The sequence below is a fragment of the Rhinolophus ferrumequinum genome, chromosome 16, assembly GCF_004115265.2.
Source record: "Rhinolophus ferrumequinum isolate MPI-CBG mRhiFer1 chromosome 16, mRhiFer1_v1.p, whole genome shotgun sequence".
NCBI lineage: Eukaryota > Metazoa > Chordata > Mammalia > Chiroptera > Rhinolophidae > Rhinolophus > Rhinolophus ferrumequinum.
This window is the reverse complement of record NC_046299.1, coordinates 40,531,961-40,543,616: the sequence shown is the minus strand read 5'-3', so window position 1 is coordinate 40,543,616 and position 11,656 is coordinate 40,531,961. Positions and strand designations below refer to the sequence as shown.

The following is an 11,656-nucleotide window of genomic DNA, read 5'->3' as shown; positions in this document are numbered from 1 at the left end:
CCCTAGTGCATGAACTGTTGTGATTGCCTGTGGAGTGACTTAACCGTAGTTTCTCATTCTGTCATTGTCATCTGTATGTGCTGTCTATATACTCCTCTTTCTTCCTTTTAACCGAACTACACTATAGACAGCTAGGGAAGCATGCTGAAGATATTGGTGTCATTCAAAATGAGCAACATTTTTTGTTTTTTTTTAATGTGCTAATGGATATGATTCTGTCAAAGTAAAAGCACAGATGTGGAAATCCCATCATGGTGTTTTCACCAACACAACACTTCTGTAACTGTTGTCAAGTAGCTAGCTTGTCAGCATGTGCAGTTCCATTACATTCAGCATCCGTGTAGTGTGACATTTGGCCTGACGCAGGTGAAACCAAGTGAGCCATGTAAAAGGAGAAGTGTTCATGTGGGTGATTAGGACACATTTAAGTGTACAGTGTTAGCATTAGTCTCTCTGTAAAATCTGAGTACTGCTAAAAGCAATTTTCCAGTGTCGTATTTTTTCTTGATGATTATTTTAATTAAGAAATTGTAAATCGTAGGTCCACAGAGTCCATGTGAACGGACAGATATCAGGATGGCAATAGTAGCCGATCACCTGGGACTTAGTTGGACAGGTAAGTGTGTATACTCCTGAATGAAACAGATACCATGTCTTAATTTCTTTGTCTTATCCACAAGTAGTTCATTGTAAAAAACAGAAATAAGCAATGAGTAAAAGATATTCTTATCACCCATAATCCTACCTACCCAGAGATAATTACTGTTAATACCTATATACTGTATTTTTCAAAGCCTTTTCTATGCATCTACATGAAAGAATAGAAATTTAAATCTAATTTTACATTGAATTTAAGCACTTTCTTCACAATGCTATTTCTGGTAATATAGGATAGCCTTTTACCTAATAGCAAAATTATTTTGTGTCATAAAAGAAAACATAGTTAAGACCTATGATTTTTAAATAATTCAAAACTTTTAAACATAGTTTATGCCCTTAGAGCAGCTCTCTTAGGCAACAGATCAATTGATCCATGCCTAGGTTTCACAAATTTTAATTATTCATGAGTCATCTTCACAAATTTTATTATATACACATATTACCTATATGTTTATTTACCTGATACTTTTAGGTGGACTATGGCCAAAGATTAAAAGGAAATCTCGAATCACTTTGATAATGGAAAATAAGGACCATTTTCAATAACTATATAAACAAGAAAATAAAGGGATGACAGTGATACATTTTGAATTAAAAATTTTTAAAATAGGACACACACATCTATTCAACATACAAAAGCAGTTGAGTTCTGTGAAATGAATGAAACCATTTATGAACAGTGTGTAGAAAAGTAATATTTAGCTTGATTTTGCTTCGTTAAAGATGAAGATAAAGTTCTGTGTCAACTGGACATTTCTGCTTTGGAGTTTTGATGTAAACTGGACCCCCCAAATTCTACCTCACATGAATCAGAGAAATTTTTAACTTTTATAGGTTGAGTGTATGTTTTTAATGTACAACCAAAAAACATAATAGTCAAAATTAATGTTAATTGTCATATCGAAAGTCATCTTACATGCCATCATTGACATACATTCTATACACAGGGAAGCAATTATCTATGGTGCTAAAAGGGAGAATACGAAAGTAGGTAACAGCCAACAAGGTCATCTAATTTTTTCTCCTTAGAATGCCCTAAATCCCCTCCCTCTCCATGTTAAACCTCTCTCCTACACCCAGTCCCTGCTCTTATACTGCTAATAACCAGGAACCTAGTGGAGCTCTGAAAAGACAGGTGGTCCGAGTAACTCTTTACAGGTTGTTGAGAGCTAATAGCAATTTGTTGTGTGTCAATATTGCTAACATAAAATTAATATTTATATTGTAACATTGGACCTTGTAATCTGAAAATATACTGGAGCGAATGTTGATTTTGCAGTATTATGTGTCCATAACTATTAGATTATTTTCCATAAGCAAATCCGGTCTTTAGTCTGTCAGAGTAAATGTTTGGAGAAGATGTGACACAAGAACAGCCAGACATGAAACCATAAAACTGTAAAATTTTTAGTGACAGTCTGTCTTTGCTCTCCGTTGAGTCTCTAGACAAAGGATACAGTTCCGTCGCGAGGGCTTGTTGGGCTGTCAGGAGTGTCTCTTAAAACAGATGAAGAACTTAAAAACAAATTTAACTTTTTAAATTTGAATTATTACATGCTCAATGAAGATTAGGAAAATTAACCTTTAGAAGAACAAAATTTAAGTCTGTCCCTCAGAATCACTGTTACCATCTTAATGTACTTTGATATTTTTCTAAAAATCTTTTAAAACATTATATACAGTGTAATTTCCTGCTTTTTGTATTTGTAATTACATAGTTTCTACAAAATTAAATATTATCTGATCTTAGTTTTTACAGATAAATTTTAACAACCAATAGACACACTTTACAATGGTCTTGTTCTAATTGTGTGTCATTAGTGAGTCATGAAATGAGTTCATGCTTTGTTTTTGTTTTGAAATGGAATAGAATGAAAATGAACATGTCTGTGTATTACATGTATTAAGGCTAGTTCTCCTCCATAATGACCTTGTTTCATTTATACAACACCATGATATGCAATGTATTTCTAATTGTAGGCCCTGATCAAAACAGTTTGCAAGCCACTGCATTCCATTAATTAACTCTTCTTTTGTTCAATATGTGTATTGTTTTCAATTTTTCAGTAGTGTAAGCCTACAATGAACATTCATGTATGTAAATCATTGTGTACAACCCTATGTATTGCCACAATAGATTTCTAGAAGTAAAATCACTTGGTCAAGGGATATAAACTTTTTGAGCTTCTGAATGCATTTTGCAAAATTGTTGGAAATATTTCTTAAGCAGGATAGACTCTTGACCAATTCCTTTTCCATGGAAGGATTTCTTCCCCCATTTCTTACTTTTTATGTTCATTTACGGTACTACATACCTGATAAATTTTAATTGTACACAAAATACACTGTGAAAAGTAAGTCTCCTGATCTTTATCTCCTACGTTTCCCTCTCCCAAGGCAGCCACTAATACTCAGACTCGTATGTATCTTTCCGGAGATACTCTCTGCATTAACAAGACGGAATGTATGAGTATATACATTGAGATGGACAGAAAGCCATCTCCCTTTTAATTTTTACACAAGTGGCAGCATCATTAACCTCTGAAGGTGGAGTTCATGAAACTTGCAGTCATGCAGAGTAGAGTATTGCCTATGGAAAACACTACCAGCCTCTCGTGCCATTCATATTTATGAATTGTAGCTCCCTATGTATCTTGTATGAAGTTTGCTCAAGTTGAGAGAACAATTTGGGTGAATTAAAAGAATCCAAAAATATCCTCTTTGTACAGATCACCAATCTTTATGAAACAATCACTAAATGGAATCTAACTGTAACTAAATAATTGCCGCAGGAGAGTTAAATTATAGCCTGCGTATGATCACTACTTTCTCATGAAATCAAGTGTATAAAGATTAATGCCCCAGGCTGTGCTTAGGTTTTACTATACAATTTCTTTCTTCTTCTTCTGTTTTTTTTTCCTCTGTGGCAGTTGAGCATTACTTTTATGAAATATATGTGATAAAAGTAGAATCTGAAATCTCAGTAACTTTTTTTCTTTTCTACAGAACTGGCAAGGGAACTGAATTTTTCAGTGGATGAAATCAATCAAATTCGTGTGGAAAATCCAAATTCTTTAATTTCTCAAAGCTTCATGTTATTAAAAAAATGGGTTACCAGAGACGGAAAAAATGCTACAAGTATGCTGAACTTATTTTACTTTAACTTTCAAAAATTGCATATATCCAGTATTTTAACTAAGCTTACTGTTAATAAAATCAGAGTGATCATAAAGTAATAGCAAGTCTTTTGAAGTTATACTTGTTTAGTGCTAATATTCTAAACTTCTGTCTTTAGGAAGCTTGCAAAAGGCAAATGAGAGGGAATTTTTTGCATCTTGTCTGTAGTTCTCTCTGTGACCATCAAAAGTGAAAATATAATTCTAGCTGTTCAAACATGGCGGTGGGGGGGACGTGGGTAGAAACACTGTGAAGTTATGCTATGGTTAAAGATGAATGTGCATCTCTAGGTAGAGAGACAAGGATAGAATCAAATTAGATCCTATCATTTTATTCAACTTGGTCTGTGGTGCCAAAGAATTCGCTGATATTATTGGGTTTCGTTTTGTTGGGGTCGGGGGAGGAGAAAAGGGGAGTTGTGATAAACTGCAAGTGCCAACCCACAACAATGTGGAGTAAGTGATTGTGGGTTTGCCTGTGTCAGCCTGACCTTAAGTCATTAAAATGCTAAGCACCAAATATGAGGGTGACCTATTTTGACAGTGTAAGAGGAGAGAAAAGTGCTTAAAATTATATTGGATCCCCTTACAACTAAAAGGAGTATAGCTGTTTTCAGTCTCGTGTACTCTGCATCTTACATGAAATGAATGTTGCTGTCACCAAACACAGCTTTACAGAGTGATTCTTTAGACCGTAACATGGCTTCCCTGTAGCAGTGGGTTTTCGGAACCCTCTGGATGATGACACTGCAGCACTGCAGTAAGGAAGAGCTGAAATGCCAGGAGGGTCGCAAAAGCCATGCCTTTGTGTGGATATCGTCACGACTGGAAGAAAATAATTTAATTGGATTTTCAATCTTTTTTTCTCCTTTTTCAGCGGATGCCTTAACTTCAGTCTTGACAAAAATTAATCGAATAGATATAGTGACTCTGCTAGAAGGACCAATATTTGATTATGGAAATATTTCAGGCACCAGAAGTTTTGCAGATGAGAACAATGTTTTCCATGACCCTGTTGATGGTAATTGAATTCAGTATTCATATTTATTTAGTCATTTGACAAAATGTATAAGGGTAGTAGGACAAGGCAGTCAGTTAAAACCAGCTAAATTGTGATTTGCTTGACTTAATTTCTCATTTTCACAGTCTTTTATCTGCTTGAGTCTGCAAATATACACTCTTATAGAATAGGCTTGATCAACATCTGTTATATAAAATACAAATAATGAGCCATAAAAGTAGGAAAAAAAAAAGATTAATACCTAGAGAATGCATTGCTTTTGTTATTTTCATATTAACCTTAAAAACTAGTGAACTATTTTATTCAAATGTAGGTAAAACCAAATTGTGAGCTGTTTTACCAAGTAAGTAAAGTATTGGGTCAAGATTATGCATAAAGTATACAAATTGTTAAGTAAAATGGTGAATTACTATTTTGGGACCAAGTATTTAAGCATGTACTAAAAAAGTCTAGTGTGACACATTAATCACTCAGAAAAGTATTTTAATCATTATTTTAACTTCATATGCAGCTATTCATTTCTTTGGAAAAAACCCTACTTTGTCTGTCATATGTAAAAGGCAGCATAATTTCTAATTCAATGAGAGTAGATGTTACTAATAACATAATTCTTCTTTTACATCAGCTGGATTTATATAATATTGTCGTCTTTCCTTCATTATGTAAATTTGGGCTTTGTTCATCAAAGTATTAAGTGTAACAAATGTCTTACAGTGTTTTTCAAGATGCTTGTCTTCACAAATGGAATTTATTCCTATAATGAATTTTGAGGAAAAAAATATCGATGATAGTGTGGAGGCAGAAAGAAGAGCTAGGGGTATTTTTCTACTACTCAAAATTTTGGGAAAAAATGATATTTGTGGTTTTTTTCCGGTTTTAAACCACCAAAGTTAGACTAAGAAGAATCTGTAACTTCTAATTCTGCATATTATGTGACAAAAGATCTCAAATGCTTACAAAGTTTCTGCTTACTAAAGTTAAAAATTTAAAGCATACCTTGTTATCCACATAACATAAACATGGTGGATAATAATGTCGAAAGTCGTTTCTTTTTAAGCTTATAAATACCATAGAACCTTGGAAAAAGCTCTCTTCAATGCCTTGTCTTATATGGGAGACCATATATTGGTAATCAAACTCCTTTGCACTAAAGATACACCATTTTTATATCAAATGATGAATTATTGCCAGGTTTTAGTTTACTGAATCTTTTAATATTCTTTATTGGGAAAATTTTTTAAGAACAGTACCTCTAATAAACAAGGTCACCAGAAAACAATGAAAGTATTCAATGGAATTGAAAGCTTCATTTAATTTTAACATTTTAAAATCAGAATATTAAAAAAATTCACAAAGGCTTTTTGTTGCTAGATCATAATAGTTTATATTCCTTATTTTAAAAATTATTGGGGAAATTTAGGAATGTGTATATGAAATAAATTTCACTTGTGCAAATTATAAATCTCAGCTAATCTTAGCCAACTTTTCAATAAGTTTCTGGTTTATAGGTGACCATAATAGAAAATGTTCACTTACCTATAGCAATATGAATTTACAACAAAAGCTAAGTTGGTATTTATCTTGGACTGATGAAAAATTAAGCTTTAGTTTTGTAAACTAATAATTCAGAAAATGTGCTTGGCTGTTTTTTTTCCTGTCTCTCCTCTTCATTGAACTTTTGTGAAACTTCCTTTCCTCACCATGACCAGACAGAACATTGTTGACTTTTCTCTCTGCTCAAAGAGAAAAATAGTCCTTTAGTCCACTCAGCAAAGTGTAAAACAAGGGAATTGCTCTCTCCTTCCACTTTGTGTAGTCTGGTTAATAAACCTCTGTGTTTCATAGCATTGCCATGAATATTCAGAGTTCTTTGCAAATGGTTTTCCTTCTCTCTCTGTTGTATATCATTCCTTTTTTCTCTTTATTTGATTCATGGTTCTGAGTGGACCCCTATCACCAAGTTCCCCAAAACCTCCATATATACCACAACCCTTTCATCTCTTGTCACATTGACACCTGACGACTTTACATGGAATCTTTTCTACTTTATCGGCTTTTTAAATCCTTTTCCTAACATCTTTTAGATTTTTTTTTCCTAGTGCTACTCCTCTAGAATCTAATAATCATTGCTTCCCAAAGATTAAATTCGTTTTTCTTTGCTGTAAATTTTATGTGAAATCAGTAAAAAATAGAGTTGGGTAGAAATTGCTTATACGTAGAGTTATTAAAGTAACATAAAAATTGGTTTCTTGTGGCTTGCTGTATTCAGTCCACCACAATATGGATTTTGCATGCTAAAAGTAGAAAGATAATTAATTTGGCTGTGGAATAAATGTATCTTATATAATGACAGATAACTTTATAGTGGATTAAATTAGTCTGTTTTAAGTTACTTTATTAATATTACCAAAATTGATAGAAATGATCTATATCTTAATCAGTATTCTATTTTATTATAGTTTGCACTAGTCTTTTATTTCATTGTATTACATTTAATTGGACTAAACCAATAAATTTATCACCATTCTGTAATTCCTCATACATTTTCATACCTGATATAATTTAAGTCATTCCATGTGTTTTTGTTTGATGTACTCTTAATTCATTCCAGTCAGTCCAAATGTACTGTCTTCCATAGGTTATCCTTCCCTTCAAGTGGAACTGGAAACTCCCACAGGGTTGCACTACACACCACCTACCCCTTTCCAGCAAGATGATTATTTTAGTGATATCTCTAGCATAGAATCTCCCCTTAGGACCCCCAGTAGACTGAGTGATGGGCTAGTACCTTCCCAGGTAAATGTAGAGTATTCAGCAGATGGACCTCCAGTCGTAACTGCAGAAGACACTTCCTTAGAAGACAGCAAACTTGAAGACTCAGTGCCTTTAACGGAAATGTCTGAAGCAATGGATGTAGATGAGAGCCAGTTGGAGGATGTACGTCTGAGTGAGTATCCTCAGTATCTCCGAAGTGTGGCTGGGGTCCCAAAAGATGTTAAACCAGCAAAGCCATTGAAACAGACTAGAAAAGTAGGAGTAAGCTCTGAGCAGCAAGAGAAAGGAAAATCTGGTCCTGATGAGGAGATGACAGAAGAAAAACTCAAATCTCTATTTGAGGACATTCAACTTGAAGAAGGAGTAGAATCTGAGGAGATGACAGAAGAAAAAGTACAGGCTATTCTTAAGCGTGTTCAGCAAGCAGAACTGGAAATGTCTTCAATTACAGGTTGGCAGAACGAGACAAGTGGAAGCCTCGAATCCCCCGCTCAAGCTCGAAGAATAACCGGTGGGTTACTAGATCGACTGGATGACAGGTATGACTCTGTTTCAATAAGGAAAAATAAAACAGGTTACATGTTCATAGTTTGCTTTAAATATATGCTTTTTGGCAATTAGTCTTTTTCTAAATTACCATTCCAGTTTTGGAATAACACCTGCTTTAAAGGTTATTCTGCTAATCTGGAGAGGGAAAGTTACATTAAACTCAAATATAATTTTTAAAACTATTGATAGTCTGAAGTAAAATGGAGAAAGTGTTACATACATGCCAAAGATTTATGTATTCTTTACTTAGAAAACTAGTTTACTTTTCTCTAGTTTATTACTGACATTATTCTTTTCATATAGCTGGTAATAAATGCTCATTCAAAATAATGTAATAGGGCAGGCCCAGTGGCTCAAGTGATTGGAGCGCTGTGCTCCTAATGCCTAGGTCGCTGGTTCGATTCCCACATAGGCCACTGAGCTGCGCCCTCCACAGCTAAGACTGTGAACAATAAAATTCCAAGTCTTTTAGAAATATAAACATTTCTATTGTTTCCTGTCTACAAATATAAGTATGCTTATTACACAAAATATTAAAGTACAGATTTGAAAAATCAATACAATACAACCCCATCATCTAACAATAACTACCATTAAAATTTTGGTAGATTTCTTTTACATACATTTTTTAAAATGTGTTAACATAGAAAATGCGGAGAAGAAAAAGGAAAAGTCATCTTTCTACCATTCTAAGAAAAACACTTAACATTTTATATATATATATATCCTTCCTTTTTTCTACATACTATGTTGCAAATTATATAAAACATAATTTGTAACATAGTATATGCAGTTCTTTACCCCAAATAATATTGCCATGATAGAAATTTGTTTATAACCAAAATAATTCCCTAATCATGAACTTGGTTGTTTATATAGTGGTCTTACTTTAAAAAGGTAAATCTTGTGTCCTCCAGACATTAGTTCAAATGCCACCATCATAAGGTTGACACTTTGTGACTGTGGATGAATTTTAAGCTCTGAGAATGTCATTTTAATTAGCTTTAGAAATAAGAATATGACTACTTGCCTCACACCACTTTATAGATTGAAAAAGAAAGCCTGTAGCATGCCTACAAAAATGACTGGTGCAAATAATCTCTCAATTATAATTGGCATTATTTTTTTATGCGCACATTAGACTAAAGTATATTTTACTTCAGTGGCAACTACTGATGAACTTAAGTTGGATACAAAAAAACAGATTCATAACATATTTAATATTTTTATATTGCTGATAAGCATCTTGCTCAATAAAAATTCCCAAAGAGGTTTACAACACTCCTTTTGGAGAATGGTAGCATCAATAAATTCTGGATTAAGCCTACCAAAGAGACAACTGCAAAGACAACAAATAGCATGAACTTTGAAGTCTATGTTCAGATATAGTTATAATTTATAGTTGCATAACAAAAAGCAGACTTAAAATGTTGTGTTACATGATCTTCACAGTATGCTGGCACTGTTTGTCCTTACAGATACAGAATAGGGTGTGCTATCGAATAGGTGTGCAATGGATGTTTTTTTGTAAATGTGTTTAGATAATCAATTTAATTTATAAGCATACGCCACATACATACATATACATAATACGTATATTATACACATAAAACATTGCACTAGTTACTGCCTTCAGAATTCTACAGGTAATAAGACATTAAAAACAATACCTAAGCTATAAAGTCTGTACGGAACCTAGTAAAAATTAGAAATCAATTTTTAAAAGTATTGGAAGAGAAATGCAATAAAGAAAAATAGTGCTCACAGGAGTAGTGCTCGCAGGGGGACAGCACTAGCACCCTAATCACCAGTGAGTGTCAGCAGAGTTTAGGAGAGGAGAATGATGAGAAACAAGTAAGGGCACTATGGTTGGAAAAGCACAAAGGCAGGAATCGCAATTGGAAACACAAAGGCTGGTATTTGGGGCTCTGGGGGTTGCCAGAGCTTTCATCACAGGAGTTCAGTTTGTTGTCAGCAGTGTTTTCACTGGCAGTATAAAAGTATATATATTTTGAGATATCCTGCTCTTTTAGATTGGTGGGTCTGGAACTCCGAGCTGTCCATGAACCACTCAGGATTACTTTTTAAGATGTAGAATCCAAGCAGCTATAGAGAAGTGCGATTAAAATGGAACACAAACAATGACAGCAGAGCTAGCCAGGTTGGCGGCTGGAGTGCAGGAGATGCGTGGAGCCTGTGCAGCTCCGGCTCACACCCATGATAGCCCTTTACAATTTGAAATCCAGTGACCATAGTTTTCAGGCCTATTTTATGCCTTCAAAGCAGTGAAAAACATAGTTGTCAAAACGTTCGACCTTCTGAAGCCCATTTTCAGCCAGCTCTATGTTACTATTGTGAATTTCCACATTTTTATCTTTGGCAGCCCAGACCAATGTAGAGATTCCATTACCTCGTATCTCAAGGGAGAACCTGGAAGATTTGAAGCAAATGGAAACCATGCAGAAGTCACTCCAGAGGCAAAGACGAAATCTTACTTCCCAGAATCCCAAAATGATATAGGGAAACAGAGTGCTAAGGAAACTCTAAAACCAAAAATACATGGATATGGTCATGTTGAGGAACCAGCATCACTAGCAGCATATCAGAAATCTCTAGAAGAAACCAGCAAGTTTGTGATAGAAGAGCCTAAACCCTGTGTGCCTGTCAGTGTGAAAAAGATGAGTAGGACTTCTGCAGATGGCAAGCCAAGGCTTAATCTCCATGAAGAAGAGGGGACCAGTGGGTCTGAGCAAAAGGTACGTCATCCAGTTACTCAGTATGCTGTTCTTTAAACTGAAAGTATTGATGCTGAGCTTCTTTGGATTAATCTTGTAGCACTTGGCCCAAGGTTCTTTACTACTTGCCAATTACAAATGTGTGATCAAAAATTGTAACACTAATATTGGGGGTAAATAAAGTACGGAGTAAAACATGCTATTTGATCATACTTTCACTCCTGGGTAGGAAAAGGAATACGCATCTCTTTCGCCATTTTTCAGGAGGTAAAAGAACTACAGAGAGGTTATGTAACTAGCTTACGGTCCACTATTATTTTGTCTGGGATTTAGGTTTCCTAACTCCTAGTGCAATCTTCTTTCTTGTGCAAGGAGGGTGATTATTCTGGCCCTTTCTGGTTCTTTTGCATTTAAAGACCAGCTCATCTAAGCGGTCTACCCTGTAAAGTCTGTTGTCTGAAAGTGTGTTTTAAATATTAAAGAAACCGAGTTCCCAGGCCTAAAATGAGATGGGTATATACCACCATTAGTCGACGGCATTTAGAAATTTAAAGTTAGAAGTCTCATTTTAATAATTTTTGTATCTAAGTTGATAATTGGTATTTATTTTTAATAATTTAAAAAACTACTGCCATATAAATATTTGCTTGCTCTCTGTACTTATATGTTTTTATGGACTGGGTTTTGTTTTAATTCTTTGAGGCTTATATCACTTTTAGATATTTAAAAAACTTGAAATT

At 34.4% G+C, this 11,656-nt stretch overlaps 1 protein-coding gene across 25 annotated transcripts in view; it reads left to right on the top strand.

Moving 5' to 3' along the window:
- Nucleotides 1-11,656, top strand: part of ANK3 (ankyrin 3) — a 473,720-nt gene that overhangs the window by 443,817 nt on the left and 18,247 nt on the right. For 18 of the 25 annotated variants that reach the window (XM_033130259.1, XM_033130260.1, XM_033130256.1 and 15 more), the window contains 5 exons: nucleotides 542-616; nucleotides 3,667-3,798; nucleotides 4,714-4,857; nucleotides 7,496-8,171; nucleotides 10,565-10,937. In XM_033130259.1, the coding sequence (XP_032986150.1) occupies nucleotides 542-616; nucleotides 3,667-3,798; nucleotides 4,714-4,857; nucleotides 7,496-8,171; nucleotides 10,565-10,937 (1,400 nt within the window). The remainder of the gene's footprint in view (nucleotides 1-541; nucleotides 617-3,666; nucleotides 3,799-4,713; nucleotides 4,858-7,495; nucleotides 8,172-10,564; nucleotides 10,938-11,656) is intronic. The other 7 variants (XM_033130276.1, XM_033130271.1, XM_033130277.1 and 4 more) reach the window with 2 other exon arrangements.